Source organism: Neolamprologus multifasciatus, chromosome 7 (genome assembly GCF_963576455.1).
Source record: "Neolamprologus multifasciatus chromosome 7, fNeoMul1.2, whole genome shotgun sequence".
Classification (NCBI taxonomy): domain Eukaryota; kingdom Metazoa; phylum Chordata; class Actinopteri; order Cichliformes; family Cichlidae; genus Neolamprologus; species Neolamprologus multifasciatus.
In genome coordinates this window covers 42,728,242-42,747,144 of record NC_140445.1, presented here as the reverse complement: position 1 = coordinate 42,747,144, position 18,903 = coordinate 42,728,242, and the positions used below count along the sequence as shown (strand labels likewise).

Here is an 18,903-nt window from a genome sequence, read left to right as displayed (position 1 = left end):
TTTACGCTTTACTTTAGATCTTTTTTTAACAAATGAAACAGATGCTCCACAGCCCTCAGCCTCCAAACTACAGCATGTACATCATTTGATGCGGTCCAGTGGCAATCCTAGACTTGCTGGGTCTCTCGTCAGATGGGGGACTGGCCCTTTGCCTTAGCTAGGTAGGTGCATGATGTTGTGGCCAGGTGGCTGCAGCCTGACCCTACCCCGCAACAAGTTTTCGTGCTGAACATGGTGGTTCTGGAGTAATTCATGGAGGGGCTCTTGGCTGGGACAGCAAAGTGAATCCGCTGTCACCGGTCCTCGAGCCTTGAGATTGCCGTGACCCTGGCTGAGGACCATCCGGCAGCGCGGCTAGCTCCATCGCGGGAGCAGCCGAGGCCAGCGGCAGGAAGTCAGGCAGACCTGGCCTAAACAAGGTTTCTCAAGGTTCTGCTGAACAACAGCCATTTCCTTTGATTAATGCATTGTCTCTCCACAATTCCCAGCAGCCACAGAAACTGTGCCCGGCTATTCAGAAGCTGTGCAATTGTCAGGGCAGAAGTGCTGGAGATGCGGGCAGCATGGACACATCCTCGTGATGTTCCACAGCACCAGACCTCCGACAACTTCCCCTGGTTCAGGAGAGACATACTGGGCTCCGGTAACATACTAAGAGGGTATATACCAGGCAATGGTAAACTCCGGCTACATGCAAATCCTGGTTTGCACAGAGTAGGACTGTGTAGGATTTCTTTAAGTTAAAAAAGTGTTTTTAACCTTTACCTATTTGTTATTCAGTCACATAAAAATTAACCATGTGGAGGACAGATTGGCACCTGTCCGGCAGTTGTCAACTTTTAACTTTCCAGCACGTAAAGTAAAACAGTTGCCATATTTTTACATAACTACACGTTTCTGCAGAGCCGTACAACATAACCTACATGAGTGGCCAACATTACTGCTGGCCGTCACGCTTGTGTGTAGAGTATTAAACAAACTTATTATTATATTTGGCTTGCCATAAGTGTTCCTGTAGACAGTTCTGCTCTTCAAAGCTGATCATACCTACATTATGAGGGCCTTGACCCTGATTGACAGCTATTAATAGAGAAAGACTGAGTCAGAGTACTGGTGGTGGCAGCTGTGACAGGGAAAAGCTGTGTAGTATAGTGAAAAGAATTGAGACCAATATTGTCTGCTTCTATATAAAAAAAATATATAAAAAAAGTTTAATTGGAATAATGTCCATGACAAAACCTTTCCTGCCAGGATTCTACATTTCAAAATGTCAACAAATAAAATATTTTAAAAAACAATAATGAAGATAACTTACAAAATACAATAAATGCATACAAAAGTATATACATATAACAAAAATGCATGTTTTCAAAATAAAAAACACAATATTTGCATTGACTGTGCATTTTATACCCTGACAAACAGATGAGGTTGGTTGCAGGTATTCCCTGTCAAGCACACTGGATGTGGACACATTTTAAGTAAAATCAGCCCTGCAAGAAAAAAAACCCAATCAACTGAAAAACCGACTGTCCAGATGATTGTTTAACCATAGAAACAAAAAACAAACAAACAAAAAAGTGTTACATTGCAGACTTACTTGATATATCTGGAAGACTTAAAATCCCCTGCAGCCTTACAGATGATTAGATGTTCCATTGCCCTGATGTGGCTCCACACAGCAGAATTTAATCAGATGTTCAAAAATGTTTTCATTGGCTCAACGTCTAGAGATTCTCTCCCTTTGCAGTCTGGTTTTTGCCAATGAATGACATTTTCCCCATAGCAGCTTTAAATAAACAAATTCAAGGCACTTTTAACGCAGCACAAAGGTGCGCCACAGCAGCAAACTGCATCCACAACTGTGAACAACTCCCACCGACATGAAGTCATAGACACTGAAGGACAGCTGTCAGTCAAGTCCAAATCATGCCCACCATGAGATTCTACTGGTTGGGAGGGGAGTAGGAGGAAGATGGATTCAAGGAGGAGCAGGAGGTGTTATCTTTAACAGCATGAAGTGTGATGGCCGCCTCGTCTGTTCGCTGAGCCCTGCTGCCCATCAACCAAGGGTGGAGGAAGATCTGCTCCAGGGTTGGCCGGTCGGATGGCTGCTGGCACAAACACCAGCCAATCAGCTGCTGGCATTCTGCAACAGAAAGATAAACTACTAGTACAAAAGCTTGAGGCACAACACACTGACCAATGACCAATCATTTATATCAGGGGTCTCAAACTCCAGTCCTTGAGAGCCGCTGTCCTGAAACTTTTCCATGTGTCCCTATTGCAGCACACCTGAAGACAATTAGTAGGTCATTAGCAAGACTGTAGAACTTGGCTGTATCCCAATTCAGGGTCTGCAGCCTTAAAGGCCAATTACGTCACAGCAACGCGACGAAGGCTGTCCCAATTCAAAGGCTGCTCGAAATGCGTCCCTCAAATGCGTCCTTCATTTCACTGAATTTTAAGGACGTGGCGGTGTAGACTTTGTGGCCCAACATATCCCAGAATGCATAGCGCAGCGGTGGGTGTGGATAATTTTGCTGGGAAAAAAAAAAAAAAACGGCGGGACAGGGGCGGCCGAAGAGTAAACTTTTAAAAGTAAGTACTGAATATTATGTTACTTATTTATGTGCGAATGTTTAATAACGAAGAACATTAAAACATTACTGTTGGCCACATGTCGGCAAAGTTATGGGACATTAGCGATGTTTGTACTAACTTGGTTTTAAAGCCTTTACTTTAAAATATACGCCGTTCAATAGTTGACGTTAATCTTACAGAGAATGTGATGATTTTATGGATATTTAAAGTAAGCACTGAGACAAATTTATTAATGCCAACATATTAAAAGAACAATATTTGTCTCTCAGTGTGTGTGTGTATATATATATATATATATATATATATATATAAAAAAAACACCCAGCACGCCCCTGCGGGCGGTTTATCCTTCAAGCTCGGGTCCTCTACCAGAGGCCTGGGAGCTTGAGGGTCCTGCGCAGTATCTTAGCTGTTCCCAGGACTGCGCTCTTTTGGACAGAGATCTCCGATGTTATTCCCGGGATCTGCTGGAGCCACTCGCCTAGCTTGGGAGTCACCGCACCTAGTGCTCAGATTACCACGGGGACCACCGATACCTTCACCCTCCACATCCTCTCGAGCTCTTCTCTGAGCCCTTGGTATTTCTCCAGCTTCTCGTGTTCCTTCTTCCTGATATTGCTGTCATTCGGAACCGCTACATCGATCACTACGGCCGTCTTCTTCTGTTTGTCTACTACCACTATTGGTTAGCCACCACCATTTTGTCCGTCTGTATCTGGAAGTCCCACAGGATCTTAGCTCGGTCATTCTCCACCACCCTTGGGGGCATTTCCCATTTTGACCTCGGGACTTCCAGGTTATACTCGGCACAGATGTTCCTGTACACTATGCCGGCCACTTGGTTATGGTGTTCCATGTATGCCTTGCCTGCTAGCATCTTGCACCCTGCTGTTATGTGCTGGATTGTCTCTGGGGCATCTTTACACAGCCTGCACCTGGGGTCTTGCCTGGTGTGATAGACCCCAGCCTGTTGAGGAACCAGGGCACCCTGACGAGAAGTGGGCTACTGGAACAAGAAGGCATCGGTGGGCAAGATATATATATATATATATATATATATATATATATATATATATATATATATATATATATATATATATATATAAAAATTTCCCACCTGTGGGATTAATAAAGGTCATCTTATCTTATATATAACACAGTTATATATACAGTGCCAAAGAAACCTGTCTTTGAGTGAAGATTTAAGGTGATAGGAAATATAAATATATCAATAAATGCAGCTTGAATCTTTACTGAAGCTCAGTATTTGAAACAGAGTTCATTCACTGCTGTAATAACTAATACTGATTGAAATTATAACTTTAATATTGGCCATATTATATTTACATTACCAAAGTGAGATGACTTTGGTCTCATGAACAACATTAGCTAATTGTTATTTACTAGCTAATCTTAAATGACTGTTCAGTACAGAAATGAAGCCCAATAATCATGATTTCACAGTCCCGTGGTCTCAGCCTCAGATACTTATCAAATCAAAGCTCATGTAGAAACAAACAAACAAATGAACCAAAGATTTTCTCCTTCATTTCTGTCAAACAAAGCTGTATGAAACATTTCCAGCTGTTAGTGTCATGGTTGCTAGGCAACCTGGGCAGCGCAACGGAGGCTAGACCGTCCCGTTTCACAAGCCTCGCACTTCCAGCCTTAGCGGTCTTTGAGTATGCGGCCCTTGTGGACCGTTAAGGCTGCGTACTTTAAGGCTGCAGACCCTGAATTGGGATACAACCCTTGAGTGCATGCTGAGGTGGCAATTCAGCCATTTGATTCATCTTACAGCAGCTCATGAGTGAATGAAAATGGTGCAAAAGTATTTTTAGAAGTACATTTTTCCAAACACTTACATTAACTTAAATTTACTTGAGTAGAGTTAGGGGTTGCCACTTCAGCATGCAGTTCTATGCTCTTGCTAATGACCTACTAATTTTATTCAGGTGTGTTGCAACAGGGACACTGGCCCTCAAGGACTGGAGTTTGAGACTCCTGCAATAGGGTGAGTCACAACAATCTGAGTTTCCAGCTCTTATACACAATCTTGTCATTGCATTGTCTTTGTAAATACTGTCACTTCTTTTTCTGCCATAATCCAGTTTGCACTGGCACAGTGTGTTAGTAAATAGAGTCAATCAACTCAGAGTGGATGAAGTTGTTTCATGAAACAGAGCCCAGGATAGCCTCTTACATGCTTCAATATGAACATTGTGAGCATTTGTGTGTTTGATGTCAGTTCATTGGTCAGTTTTCCCACCCTCTTTGCCACTAAAAATACCAATGCTGCAAAACAAGAACAGAGACAAGTAATAGACAATTTCTATCACTGGGTAGACTGACCTGAGGAGACTTTCCGTCTGAAATAGACCTGTCCCGTTAGGATCTCCTCGTCATGTTCAAAGGGGATGTCTCCACACACCATGTCATACAGCAGCACACCCAGTGACCAGACGGTGGCTGGTCGCCCATGGTATCGATGGAATCGGATCCACTCTGGTGGACTGTACACTCGTGTCCCTGCAGGGAGGACAAATACAGAGAAGCATCAGGCATTTTAAAGCCAACTCCTGGCTGCCTATAGAGTCAGGAACATCTCCTCCTCATCAATGAAGGCAACTTTCTGAGCATAATGATCCATCTCTAAATGGTAATTTTGTGTGAGTGGGGGATGTGTGGGTAGGAGCACAAAATAGTGACAGACACAAAACAGTGACAGATAATGGGACATTTGGACTCACCATCAAACTCTGTGTAGACAGTGTCTTTAAGAACAGCCCCTGAGCCAAAGTCGATGAGTTTGACCTGCTCGGTCCTCAGGTCCACCAGCAGGTTCTCGTCCTTAATATCACGGTGGACAACGTCACAGGCATAGCAGTGACGTATGGCCTCCAGTACTTGCAGGAAGAAGCCCCGTGCTGCCTCCTCATTAAGAGCGCCACGCTTTGTGATGTAATCAAACAGGTCCTGACATGGCTTGGGGTGCTCCATCGCTATAAACCAGCCATTCGCCTGCTCCCACCAATCCAAGAGCTGCACCACGCCAGCAAAGGTCCCACTCACTTTCTTCAGCAGCACAATCTCTAAAGGAACTAAAGCTCCGCACTGAGAGAGCAATTTAAATAATCAGGATGTTGTCCTTTAAATTACATCAAGTTAAATACAGATAAAAGTATGCAAAGAAGAGGAAGACGATCATGTGGGTTTTTATGAAGAATGGCACATGAGGACCAACAGGTTGCTGAAAATCCAAACAAATCTAAAAACAAGGAACTAAGGTGTTTGGGGTGTTTTGCTTGGTAAAAAATTCATGATTATAAAGACAAGATATACTTTATTTGTCCCGACAGTTGTGATGTTCCTTTGTTACAGCAGTTTATAAAGTTAAGGTAAACAAAACCTATATCCTGATTTTTAAATCATTTAATGCATTCATGCAACAAGCACCTCATCCTACAAAAGTACACTCACTCTGACAGTGGCTTTTTTGTCTAATCATAACCAGTCATGCATCTATACCAAAACATGCAAAGAACACAAGGAAACTGAGGGAACAGTAAGAAGCTTCATGGGCCATACATAGCAGCAGTAGAAAGTTAGACTTAGTTATTGACCAGACATATTCATTTTATTCATCTATTTGTGAACATGAAAAATAATTTCACATAGTAATAGAAGCTGAAGTGGTAAGAAAACAGGTAGTAAGGCAATTAAAACAGTAAGTAAAAATGCAGGCAGCCCTTACCAGAGAACCCCACTCAGTCACCCGATCCTTGCTCACATGTTTCACTGCCACCTACATGTAAATAAACACCATCAAAATATTATAAACGCATCCTCAGAATAAAACTGAATAAATTCTCTTTCTATACTAAAATACAACCCATCATACAGCAGCTTTAGGGTAGATCTGTGCATGCTGATAATATGAATCTTTTGGTCTAACAATGTTGTTCCTGATTTATGAAATAACTTTATTTTTCCACAGTGTTTAAAATCACTATTATTGTCAAATTCCTACTTCCAATTAGAGATGGACCGATCCGATATTACGTATCGGTATCGGTCCGATACTGACCTAAATTACTGGATCGGATATCGGAGAGAAATAAAAAATGTAATCCGATCCATTAAATATCAAAAAAGCACCTCAAAAAACTTGCGACACGGTGTAACTCGGCTCATAACCGTAGCACGTCGGAGCAGTGTGGTCACGTGATAGAGCGGCTGTGTGTATTTGTAGCCTGCTAGCAAACATTTTATCTCTGAGGAAGTTATCTCAGATAGAAGTAAAGCAAGTGTGTAAGTTCATCTCTGAATGTTTGTAAAGCATTCCCGCATTAAGCTTAACAACCGATATATAGAGCAACTGCCTCTTCTCTCTTCCTCCCTCTGCTACTTCAATCATGAAACTGCTTAATGATCAGCTGATCGGCTTTTCTGTCGCGAGTCCGTCTCTCTTCTTTGTTTTTGGCCCACTTTGCACCAGAAAGAGGAAACCAGCGGCTGAACAACAGCAGCACTATTAAGCTTGATAAGCTGTTGTTAGAATTTATTTAATATTACTTTCTAGACCAGGATCTTTTTCTACGCAGCTGACGGCTGGTAACTGTGCAGGGGCGGATCTAGCAAAGTTTAGCCAGGGGGGCCGATAGGGCATGAACAGGGAAAAGGGGGCACAAAGACATACTTTTCTTTCTTATTCTCATTTAAAATATCTAGCTTTTAATTATTTAATAATTATCTGAATCTTACACCCAAAGTTTTAATCTGATGTAAAATGTATAGAAGTCCATTACTGTATATAATAACTGTTAAGTCTAATATACCCTAGTAAGCTGTAGTACTTTTTCCTTTGGGAAAGTACCATCTGTGAATTCTGCAATTCTGTTGAAGAAAGATGTTGAATCTATTTAATTATTCTTGAAAAATAATTTATTTCTGTGAATTTTTTTCACCCTGCATCAAATTAAAGTTGATTACATTGATTAAGCATCATGAGGAAGAGGGTGGTTCCCTATTTTCTTTTGCTGGGAGTTTGCAACCCTATTAGTTAGGTTGCTTAATATTTCTGCTAAGTACTCTTTAAAATACCAGAATAGGAAGGATGGTGCAGGTTTAACTTTATTAGATTGATCAGTGTTGCTGATCTATGAAATATTTTGGGTGCAGTGTGTTTTTTTTTTGTTTTTTGTTTTTTACATACAGGTATAACAGAATAGCTTTAGTGTTGTTGTTTTTTAACTTGAGTATGAACTTATACAAAAAGCAGCAAGATATTAAAAAAACATTTTTGTTGATTAAAAAACACACTATATCGGATTCATATCGGTATCGGCAGATATCCAAATTTATGATATCGGTATCGGTATCGGACACAAAAAAGTGGTATCATGCCATCTCTGCTTCCAATAAGTAAAGATTATTTAGCAGAAGGTACGGAGAGTAAAGCATTTTTGTTTAATAACCGGCTTTCTTTGTGACAACAAAGACAAGAGCCAGGCATGCCAGCACTGAGTCCAGCTGCACAGCTGATAGCAGTAAAAGAGGAAGTAAGAGTGACAGATGTGGGTTTCAAATAAAAGCAGTTTTTCTTCCAAACTGACAAAATGAAACGGAATTTTCAATTTTTTGTTAATTACATAATAAAATGATTATAGATAAAATTACAGCTATGGAAAATTGTAATGATAATTTAGGTGAGAAGCCAATACTTTTAACAGACTAAGGAGATGCTGTAATTGAAAACAACAATTTAAAAAAAAAAAAAAAAAAAAACAAAGCCTAGATTAAGTGAATTCATATGAATGTGACACATTTACTGGAGAAAACAACAAGATTTAAGTTCAGAGCAAACTACAAGTCATGTAGACACTGGTCTTAAATAAAGCAATGCCTCTTCATGCTGGCTGTTGAAAGACTGGACCAAATTAACAAAGACTGAAAAATTAATGACTGTATATTAATTCATTATTTCAATTCAATTAATTCGTATTTGAGATAATTGTTTTCATTTAGTCTCAAATTCAGTCTTCCTTTTTAATGCAAGAACCTTGAGGCCTAATACAAAATATTTAAGTAGGATTGTCAGTTATTGTTTTTAAACTCGAACATTCAAGTACGGCTTGATTTTGAAGGGTCAAACAGGAAACTCAGCTGTCTGCTACAAGGCATCTTGACAATGAGAGTTGGCCATGTGCTGCGACCAAAACAAAGCCGCCCCTCGGCTCTTACCGGCAAACCATCAGCGAGGCGAACAGCCGAGTAAACGGTACCGAATCCCCCACTGCCGAGAACCGGACCCAGCCGGTACTGCTTCTCTGCGTTGGCTGCAGAGCACAGGGAAGAAAAGTCAGGGCTAATCAAAGTCATGTCAACTTTGCAAATAAACCCCAACATAGTACGTCCTGCGATTAGAACTGCGTGTAATCGTCGACACAAACGTACACATCACCGGATACACTTGCAACGTTTAAAGCAAAGACAAAAACTCACTTTACGTTATACAAGACACCTAGATGTCAAAATGGTCCCGTCCTTGGCCTGAAAATGTCCTAATTTAACAATGAGCGCGATGTATTCGGCAGATATATGAAACTTTAAGTGGTTTAAGTCCCTCCGATTGGGGTCAAGGTGTCCTAGCTCCATTCAGGCTGAGTTGATTTCAATACTTAAAAAATAAAAATAAAAAAAAAATATTCATTTAGTTTAGTCACATGTTAGCTAAATTAATAACTAAGTCCAGAAAAATCTGTATTTTGTATCAGATAACCCAGATTTTCCAACCCGGTTCGAAATTCCGGCTTCGAATAATCCATTTCTAATTAAGACTTGAAGCGTGGCGGGTAAAATAAAGTGACATGAAATGGACACAGCTGCAAAGTCGAGGCTGTTACCTTGCTGGAGCTTCACCGGTAGGTCCATGCTGAACGACATGTGTGAGAGGGTGTCCAGTTTAGAGAGCAGCATGCTGCTCCTGACTTCTCCCGAATAATTCAACCGCACCGAGAAATTATTGGCGCTACATATCCTCAGAAGAAAAAAAAAAAAAAAACAGTCCTCGGCTCTTCTCACGGGAGAGATAAACATAACCTAAAATCAATTCCGGATGTGGTCCACAGAGCGCAAACCCCGAAGTCCGCGGTTGCTCCGCTATAACGCTGCTGCCAGTATATACAAGAAAATCCTTCCGCCTGACCCCCGCTGACACACCAACTTGTACCACAAAGCTTGCTACATTAAAACTACACGAACACACTTAAATTTAAAAAAAAAGTGCCCCATGCTGTACCAGTTTTAGGTAAATGTGAAGTCATTTGCTTGAAAATGTAGTCGTAATTCAATGAGAAACCCACGGCCTAGTTTATTCTTTACGCGACTAGTGCAGGGATTCGGAGACGGTCACTCGGCAGTGCTGCAGCACACGAAAACGAAAAAGCGCTTCCCCCAACAATAAATGAATGAATAAATAATATTAAAATGCAATAATTTTAATATTTGAATTAATGATATGATATTATTATTTATGGTAATAAGGTTGGTTGGACAATGAGAAAAAGTTAATGTGATGTCGTTTTTGTTTTGTTTTTTTCCAAATCATTCGCTAAAGACTGGTAATGGAGATGATTTGCTATTGGAAGCTCCAGTTACTCATATGTTACTTTTTGGGTCAATGTGAAGATTTAATTTTGTTGTACCATTGATTGTCCATGTTATGTATAGACCATCAAGACCACTGTTGTTAAATACCATAAAGTAGCAATTTTAAGTTATAAAAGTATTGTACTAAAAAAAGATTTCTTAAGGCATATTTGTTTTGCAAATGTAAGCAAATGTAAATTTGGGGCAAACTAATTTTTTGATTTTTGTATCAGCAACAACCACTAACCCTGTATTCACCCCTTTCAGTCCTGTCCACTACATGAATGTAACCCCGATCATTTGTTCTCTGCTATATTTAGCTGCTTCTATTTTAAAGCCTGTGCAATAACTGATCCACTCTAAAGAGTGAGTCACTGCTCTTGAGCTCTACTCCAAGAGTTTTGGAAATGCTTTAACATCTTGTGTAATTTTTTACAGAGGATATTTGTTACTGCCAGCAAGTTATAATGTCAGTGTACAATGGAGAATCAGAGGACGGTGACAGCTTCAATGGTGCAGACTGTGAAAGGTATCTACCAAGGGCTGGCTCTGGTCTTGTCTCGGCTAAACTAACTATCGTGGTTGGAGACAGACAGTTCTCTGAGGAGAAAATGTTACTGGTGCAGAGCTGTGACTATTTTCAAGCTCTGTATCGCTCCGGTATGAAGGAATGTCAGCAGGAAGAAATCCACCTCAAGTCTCTGCGAGCTCAAGGATTCCTTTTAGCTTTAGCAGTTTTACATGGAGAGAAGCCAATTCTGGATGAGGACGACATTGTGGAAGCCATTGAATGTGCAGCTTTCTTGCAGGTGCCCCCACTTACTAGGCATCTTATTGACCTTCTTGATGCAGAAAACTGTCTGCTGATGTATCACACCTCTGCAGTCTTTGGACTTATGGATCTGTACCATGCAGCAGCACTGTTCATTCGAGACATGTACACTGACCTTGAGGTAGAGGTCAAGAAATCCTTACCATTAGAGCTTATCTCTTATGTGGAGTCTTTGACCCCCCATGTTTTCATGGCTGTAGGAGCCCATGTGACCTGTGGTTTGGATGAAACTGTACATGCTGCCTCAAGGACCATCTGCTACCTCAATGAAACTGGCAATACTTGGAAAGTGTTAACAGATCTTCCACTAGAGGCCAGCACCTCAATGGCTGGAGTGACTGTTTTAGACAACAAACTGTTCATAATTGGTGGCATTCATGGCATCCATAAACAAGTTGTGGAATCTTGTTTCTGCTACAGTGTTGAAAGCAACAGCTGGAGCAGGATTCCCAGCCCAGCACAGCTGCGTTACAATCTTAGCCTTATGGGTCTCCATGGTCATTTATATGCCATAGGAGGGGAGTATGAGCGAACAGTAATGTCGTCTGTGGAAATATACAATGTAAAAAACAGAACGTGGACATTTGCTGCTAATCTACCTCGGCCGGCAGCAGGAGCAGCTTGCACCAAAACCATGAGCAGGATATTTGTGTGTTTATGGAGGCCAATGGAGACCACTGAGATCTACGAGTATGCATCTGGGGAAAATGAGTGGCATCTAGTTACCACACTGATCAGGCACCAAAGCTATGGTCACTGCATGGTGGGCCACAGGGACAACCTCTTCATCATAAGAAATGGCCCATCTGATGACTTCCTAAGATGCCTCATAGACTGTTATAATCTGAGCTTGGGCCAGTGGTCAACCCTGCCTGGACACTTCGCCAATAGTAAAGGTTCGCTATTCACTGCTGTTGTAAGAGGGGACTCTGTGTTTACACTGAACAGAAGCATGACTCTAGAATACATAGTGGAAGGTAAAACCTGGAAGCCTAGACGGCAGATGAAGGGTTTTCCAAGAAGTGGATCTGTGTGGACATTTCTGCTTCAGCTGCCAAAAGCTCTCAGCCTGCAGTAGTGGCACTCTCTGCTTTTTGGATTATCATTATTATTTAAATTAAACTCAGATGGGGTTTTGTTTGTTTTTTGTTTATTACAGCAATATTACTATTTTTAATTATGATGCATGCGCAATCATCCAGGTAAGTGAATAAAAGAAAGTTGATCTGTTCATCTGGATGTAGTGTTTTCCTTGGGAGAAACGTTTCATCACGTATTTAAGTGACTTTTTCATTCTCAGCTGACCATAGCTTACCCCAGCCTTATAAACAGCACATTTGCATAATGACTAAAACTAGCACCACTGACTGACAACAGACCCTGAAGTCAGTTTCATCATCGTTAAGATGAAAATTGTCATCATCAATGATCAATGGAAGTTGACTATCATTCCCAGAGAGTTGGGGAATGGCTGCTATCCCAGTACTGTAAGAGTGATCGATTAATCATACTTTAATTAATCATACTTTATTCACCCCGAGGGAAATTGGGTTAAGATGTAAGATGTACACTTAGGCCCCCTCCTCAATTCAGAGATTTATAGAGATAATTTTCCCAAAGGGTCACATGAAGAAAGAGACTGGGACTGAGCCAATAAAATGAACTCAGTTTTGCTCAGTAGTGATTTTATCTCTTTATGAAGTGCTACTGGTAAGAGTACATGTTTAGAAAATGGAAATGTGAAACAAGCATAGTAAAAATGATAACATTTTATTATCAGCATTACCCACAACAACTGAACAAAATGTGTACGTTTTTGCAAAATTTCAAACACTTTGAATTTTATACAAGGTGCTCTTGCTACTCTGATTGCAGTTTAATTACTTCAGGTGCAGCTTTTCAGTTTTATTCTTGTTCAGTGAGAGAAATCTAGTCTATTTTGGCTCTGAACAAATTCATTAAATTTAGGTTCAGCCTCTAAAGTTAAAATGTGGAGGGCGCACAACAGAAGATCTGCATTTGCTGTGGATTTCACAGTCCTTGCTCTTTGACTCAGCATTTTGTGTGTGTGTGTGTGTGTGTGTGTGTGTGTGTGTGTGTGTGTGTGTGTGTGTGGGGGGGGGGGGGGGTCCTTTTTAGTTTTTATTATTTTGTTTAATTTAATTCTTAGTTTGTCTGCTGTATAGGTCTTCTCTATCATGTTTTCCTTTCTGGCTCTTTCTTGTTACTGTTGTATGGTGTTTTGAGCTTTGCGTCATTTCTCTTGTAAAAGATTGCTTGGTTATACTCTCAGTTTAGTATTTAGGGTTCTGGTTATAATTTCCATGTGGATTTTGTTAATAAGAAAAAAAATGAAAATGTGGTGCTTGAATGTGAAATATATAGTTTTTAATCCATAGCTAAGATTATTGATTCTATTTTTTTTTCTTCTTTCTAAATTCAGCCACACATTTTTCTCCTATTCATGTTAATGGGATAATGGTACATGTGAACTCTTATTTCCAAGTGAATGAAGCATCCCCAGGCAGCTCAGCAGACAGCAGCAGACTGTATAAAAGTATAACAAACTGGGAAAGGACACAAAATAACTGACATGCTATTCATTTTCCTAGTTTATTATTTATTATCAATGTATATGTTTAGAAAAACAGAATATAAATATGGAGTAAACCCAGTCATTTATCCAGGCCTGACACTGAACTAGAATGGACACCTGTCCAAAAGACTCTTGTGCACTGGTAGAAGGCAATGTGCCTTCTACCAGTGCACAAGAGTCTTGGAACAAATGCAATGATTTAACAGAGAAAGTCCCATCAAATATATATGAGGCAATCCAGTCTAATAAAAAATGAGATAAATGATTCAGGCCATCTTCATAAGGGGGGAGACTGAAGGAAAACCTTGACCCTTGTTTCGATCCAGGGGGTCAATGTGGACATTGTGGAGGACTATAAATACCTTGGAGTACACATTGACAATAAACTGGACTGGGTTAAAAACACCACTGCACTCTACAGAAGGGCCAGAGTCGACTCTATTTTCTGATGCGGTTGAGGTCCTTCAACATCTTTTTGACAATGCTCAGGATTTTCTATGAGTCTGTTGTGGCCAATGCCATCCTCTATACTGCTGCGTGCTGGGGCAGCAGGTTGAGGATTGCAAATGCCAACAGACTAAATAAACTGATCCGCAAGGCCAGTAATGTTGTGGAGATGGAGTGAGACTCCCTTAGGATAGTGTCTGAGAGGCAGATGTTGTCCAAGATAAATAGAATGCTGGATAATACCACCCACCCACTCCATGACGTGCTGGCTAGTCACAGCAGCACGTTCAGTGAGAGACTAAGATTTCCAAAAAGCACCACTGAACCACACAGGAAATCATTCCTGCCCATGGCCATCTCCCTGTACAACTCCTCCACCTAATGCAATGTAGACTGAAATAGTTACGCCTTTTGCACAGTACCTTTGTACAGTAAAATAGCAAATGACAAAGTTCACAGGTTAGAGGTACATGTCAATCATATATATTTCACCTCTGTGATATTCCCACCCGTCTAATATTCTTGATATTTATAATTGAGCGCTTTGTATATATTAGTGCTATTTCTTAAATGTGTTAACTCTGTAACATATTGTATTAATTAAGTAGTTTAGTCTATTACTGTTACTGTCTTGGAGCAACTGTAACCCACATAATTTCCTTAGGGATTAATAAAGTATTCTGATTTTGGATCTCAGGTACACAGCCTTATTTTGAGAAAGACTGAGAACAATAATGAGCATGCTAAGGTGGGAGACAAACAACAATGTTAATTGTGTCAAATACAACCCTGGGACTGTTCCTAATACTATCTTCTTCTAGATCTTCTGTAATTGTAAATGTGACCTAGAATGAGGGGAAGGCCAATGTCTGGTCTGCACACATGGGAGGACGCCCTATGTGACCCCCGTCAGCTTTAGTCTGGGACAGATGCCAGGACCCAGCCTAGGTGATGGATGAACGTCTGTCTATAGACATTAATCTTGTCATGAGTGTTGGGGGCATGCTCTGTATGCTCTGCTTCTCTGCAAACACACATGAACCAATCCTACTACACACTTTAAACAAACAAGAAAAACATGCCAATTATTTGTTGTTGATTTGTTTCATGCAAGTTATAAAATATTTTAAAATATTAAGTAAAATGTAACATATAGTCAAAAAAAGAAGATAAATCTTAGTATTTATCGTGGTGGATAAGTAGAAGCCAAGAATAAAATAAATAATGATAGATCACACTAGATCTGACCTAATACGCCTACCTATATCTTCACTTAGAGGTGGAAATAGCTGGGGAAAACCCTTAAATATACAAGCTGCAGATCTCAAGTTTTTGGACACACACACTTAAGTGAAGGACAACGTCAACAAACCTAAACAAACAAAATGAAGTGTTTTGTTTTGGTAATAAAAGGCTACTGAAAACAAGTCACGTTTCCCAGCTAACACAGGGGAAGAGGCAGGGTAAAGCCTGGACAGGTTGCTGTTGCAGGACTAACACAGAAAGACAAACAACCATTTATGCCTATGGTACTTGGTGGTAGAACATGCAAACTCCACACCACAGAAAAGCCATGGCCAGATGGTGGAGTTGAACTCAGGACCACACCATCATGCTGCCCATGATTCCTTCTATGGATTGATTCAGTGCAATGGACTGAGAGTGCCTGGTCGAGATCCAACATTTGGTGCTGAAAACCAAGACAAGTTTTGCCAAGAGGAACCCGTGACATAGGCACGTACTCTCGGGACTCTATGTTCCTTTAAGATTCCACTATTCCAGTAAAACCCAAAGATGCTCCATTCCATTAAGATCTGTTGTCTGGGGAAGCACCTAAAATCCATTGACACTAATTGTCATGTTTTGGAAGCCAGACTGAGATGATTTCACTTTGGTAAAATTATGCATTGTCATGCTAAAAGTAGCTATTAGATCAAACACTATACCCATATCAGGATACACATTAGCATTATGACTCAGACATAGTTTAGAGTTCAGATCATCATGAACTGGCCATAAAGGGCCTGTGGAACACCAAGAAAACACTGTCCACAATCATTACACTACTAGCCTGTACTTTTGATATACGGCAGTTCTAGCCAGTCATTTGGTAACATGTTAAAAAATAATGGCAGTTAAAGCTTATGTAAGCTGGTAGAATGAAATTAAATCAGTTGTTGTGATCAAAAATAAATGGTATGTTTTCCCAAAGCACTTCACTTACATTTCAGTCTTGTCTCACTTTTCAGAGAAAACAATCAGTCCCCATGATCACAGATGTTCCCTCCTTTGTGTCTTTTGGTTTTCAGACTCCCCACCCATCCCACCCATGTCAGCAGAATAACCTGTGACTCTGGTGAATATAAAATGTATGAGTTGCTGAGCTTTTCTGTCTGTCTTTCTTTAACTAGTCTGTGTTGTCAGGCATTGTGTGCATGTTTCTGTGGACAGAAAAGAGGCGTGGCTGAAGACATTTTTCACCATGTCAGTCTCTGCTGACCTTTGACCTCTTAACTAATCTCAATATGCTTGTTTTTCCTTACATAGTTGTTACCATGACTAGCTCGATAGCATCCAAGAGAGTGTAGGTTGATAAACAGCTAAAAATAAAGGAAGATAAGACTAAGACAAACTCCTAATGAGATGATGGATGGTGTCCTATGAAAAGCAGAGGGCACCAGTTGTGGATCTGCCAATTCTTGTGTTCTGTGGTAAATCATGATTTACACTGTGCCAGGCAATGAGCACAGGGCCCACAAGAGGATGCCATGCCCTCAGGCCACACTCATGAAGTCCGTTTATAATTGGTCAGAGACATTCACACCAGTGGCCTCCTGGAGGTCCTTGCATAAAGGAACTGATATTGGTCCTGCTGTTGGGTTAAGGACCGTCAGGCACATTGAGATAGCTTTTGGGCAGGTAGTTAGACCATGTATACACACATACACATATGCATATACATATACATATAAATGTTTGCATGTGTACCCTATCTCCTCTTTAAAAGGTGATCAATGTGAGCGAAAAAACTTTCCTTTTTTTTTTTTTACACTTCTTTTGTTTCAAAATTAAAAATGTCAAAGATAACATGGTTCTACAGGCAAACTAGTATTTTTGGACCAACAAGGTGATTTCCAGAGAGCAAGTGGCTGAAAAATTGGAATATCTTGGAAGGGTGTGTAGTGTGTTCTATGAGAGAGAAAAAAAAATCTCAACAAGGGGAGGACAAATGATAGACTTGTAGTCAAGACCGCCTAAACCGAAACCAAGACAATACCAAGACCAGAGGTATCGAGACCAAGACCAAGACAGAGACAAAAAAGTCTTTAAACTGCAGCCAGATGCTGCTTCGTTTACGGGTGTCAGGCATATTTATGTGTTTTTGCAATGCACTCGCACAGCCCTCCTCACTGCTGTATACTGTCTCACCCACTTACTGAGAAGACAGACGCATGCTCCACTTGACTGTCGCGTCTCTCACGCTCTCTGTTTTTCACATAATGATATTATCCTATATCCTCGCATGTGATTGACCACAATATGGAGGGATTGGAGCATAGCCACTGTGTGAGAGCTGAGCAGCGAAAGGAAATTAAGTGAGGAGCCGGCTCTCGCTCAATGGGAGTCCACTATGATTCACTATAAAGCACTCTCTAAGCACGGCTCTTAGAGCTGATGCTTTTGTGCATGACACATTATCGAACGTTACGTTGTGTGTCATGGATACTGTTGACTGACTCCAAATCTCCCGACCACTATGTCAATCTGAGAAAGAAAGACCTAGACAGCGAGACCAAGACCAACTTGTAGACCAAGACCAAAGTCCGTCGAGACCAAGACAAGACCACGTAAAAGTGGTCACGAGACTAAGACCGGTCTCAAGACATCCAACTCTAACAAATGAAGAAATGGCAGGCCTCCAAATAAGCATCAATATGTAGACTGGAAGTCAGGGGAGAGGTACAACAGTATATCTACAGCCAACTACATTAAAGGAAGTGGTTTGGGGATCTTTCAAAGCAGTCAGCTTCTTGAATGTACATCATTGGCTTCATTTTTCAGCATGACAATGGCTTCACTGTTTTTAAAGCAGCATGGGATCATCATGGCAGTAAAATAGTAAAAACACCTAAAGAAAAGGTTTGCAAATCCCTTCAAGAAGCCTTGAGAACTATTGATGAAAAACTTAAATTTCAAGCAAGCCTGCTCAAGATAATTTTGTGTGTGCGTGACTTTTAAGACAATTAGATTTGTACATGTTCTGTATTTGCCCCACACTGCATTAACCTTTATGTTTTTAGATGTTTCAGTAAATGACTACAGCAGTGTTTCCACTTTATAAAGGTTGACTATTAATATTTTCGTATAATTCTCTATTGATCACATGAAGCCCTGAATGATGACTATTTTTAAGTTTTCCCTTGGGTACCCTAGATTATGAACGCTTACCGCTGTCTGATGACGCCATCTTGTGTCCAGCGGCAGTTGGTCTTCAGGGTTTCTACTCCACGGCCGTATTTCATACGGGTCCACATTTCCAATGCACGCTATTTTCTGCAAGTACCGCTGCTTCGCCTCTGAACGAAATAGGTCTCTATACAGTCCATTCTCTTTTGAGCTGCTTTTAAGCATCTTGTAATCATCGTTCCAACACAGTGTGTTTGTTTTGATTCGTAGACCCCGAAAATGGTGCCGCGCTCCCACAATGCATTGCGGCGTGACGTCAACTCCAAAGTACGTCAACTAGTGAGCGCGACCCTGTGGGAAGAGACTT

The 18,903-nt window shown here is 40.7% G+C and overlaps 2 protein-coding genes across 3 annotated transcripts; one reads left to right on the top strand and one right to left on the bottom strand.

The window, feature by feature from the left end:
- Positions 1-1,946: 1,946 nt before the first annotated feature.
- Positions 1,947-18,897, bottom strand: LOC146514982 (serine/threonine-protein kinase pim-3-like). Of its 2 annotated transcripts, XM_085164651.1 has the most exons (6): positions 9,510-9,847; positions 8,848-8,942; positions 6,359-6,409; positions 5,355-5,718; positions 4,957-5,133; positions 1,947-2,149 (listed from the first exon to the last, which is right to left on the bottom strand). In XM_085164651.1, the coding sequence occupies exons 1-6, from the start codon at positions 9,700-9,702 to the stop codon at positions 1,947-1,949; spliced, it is 1,083 nt and encodes a 360-aa protein (XP_085020777.1). In that variant the 5' UTR covers positions 9,703-9,847. The 2 variants fall into 2 exon arrangements, with proteins under 2 accessions (XP_085020777.1, XP_085020778.1); XM_085164652.1 differs by lacking the exons at positions 8,848-8,942; positions 9,510-9,847 and adding an exon at positions 18,579-18,897.
- On the top strand, positions 10,146-15,200 carry kbtbd13b (kelch repeat and BTB domain containing 13b). Its single transcript, XM_085164648.1, has one exon. The coding sequence runs from the start codon at positions 10,722-10,724 to the stop codon at positions 12,162-12,164; it is 1,443 nt and encodes a 480-aa protein (XP_085020774.1). The 5' UTR covers positions 10,146-10,721; the 3' UTR covers positions 12,165-15,200.
- Positions 18,898-18,903: the final 6 nt, after the last annotated feature.

Bases quoted from the DNA above. Each gene is read 5' to 3' on its own strand.
- kbtbd13b (XM_085164648.1), top strand. From the start codon at position 10,722: ATGTCAGTGTACAATGGAGAATCAGAGGACGGTGACAGCTTCAATGGT.
- LOC146514982 (XM_085164651.1), bottom strand. From the start codon at position 9,702: ATGTTTATCTCTCCCGTGAGAAGAGCCGAGGACTGTTTTTTTTTTTTT. The intron at 5,134-5,354 runs GTGAGTCCAAAT...TCCTCCCTGCAG, and splicing joins TGTCTACACAGAGTTTGATG to GGACACGAGTGTACAGTCCA. The intron at 2,150-4,956 runs GTCAGTCTACCC...TTTCTGTTGCAG, and splicing joins CAGACGGAAAGTCTCCTCAG to AATGCCAGCAGCTGATTGGC.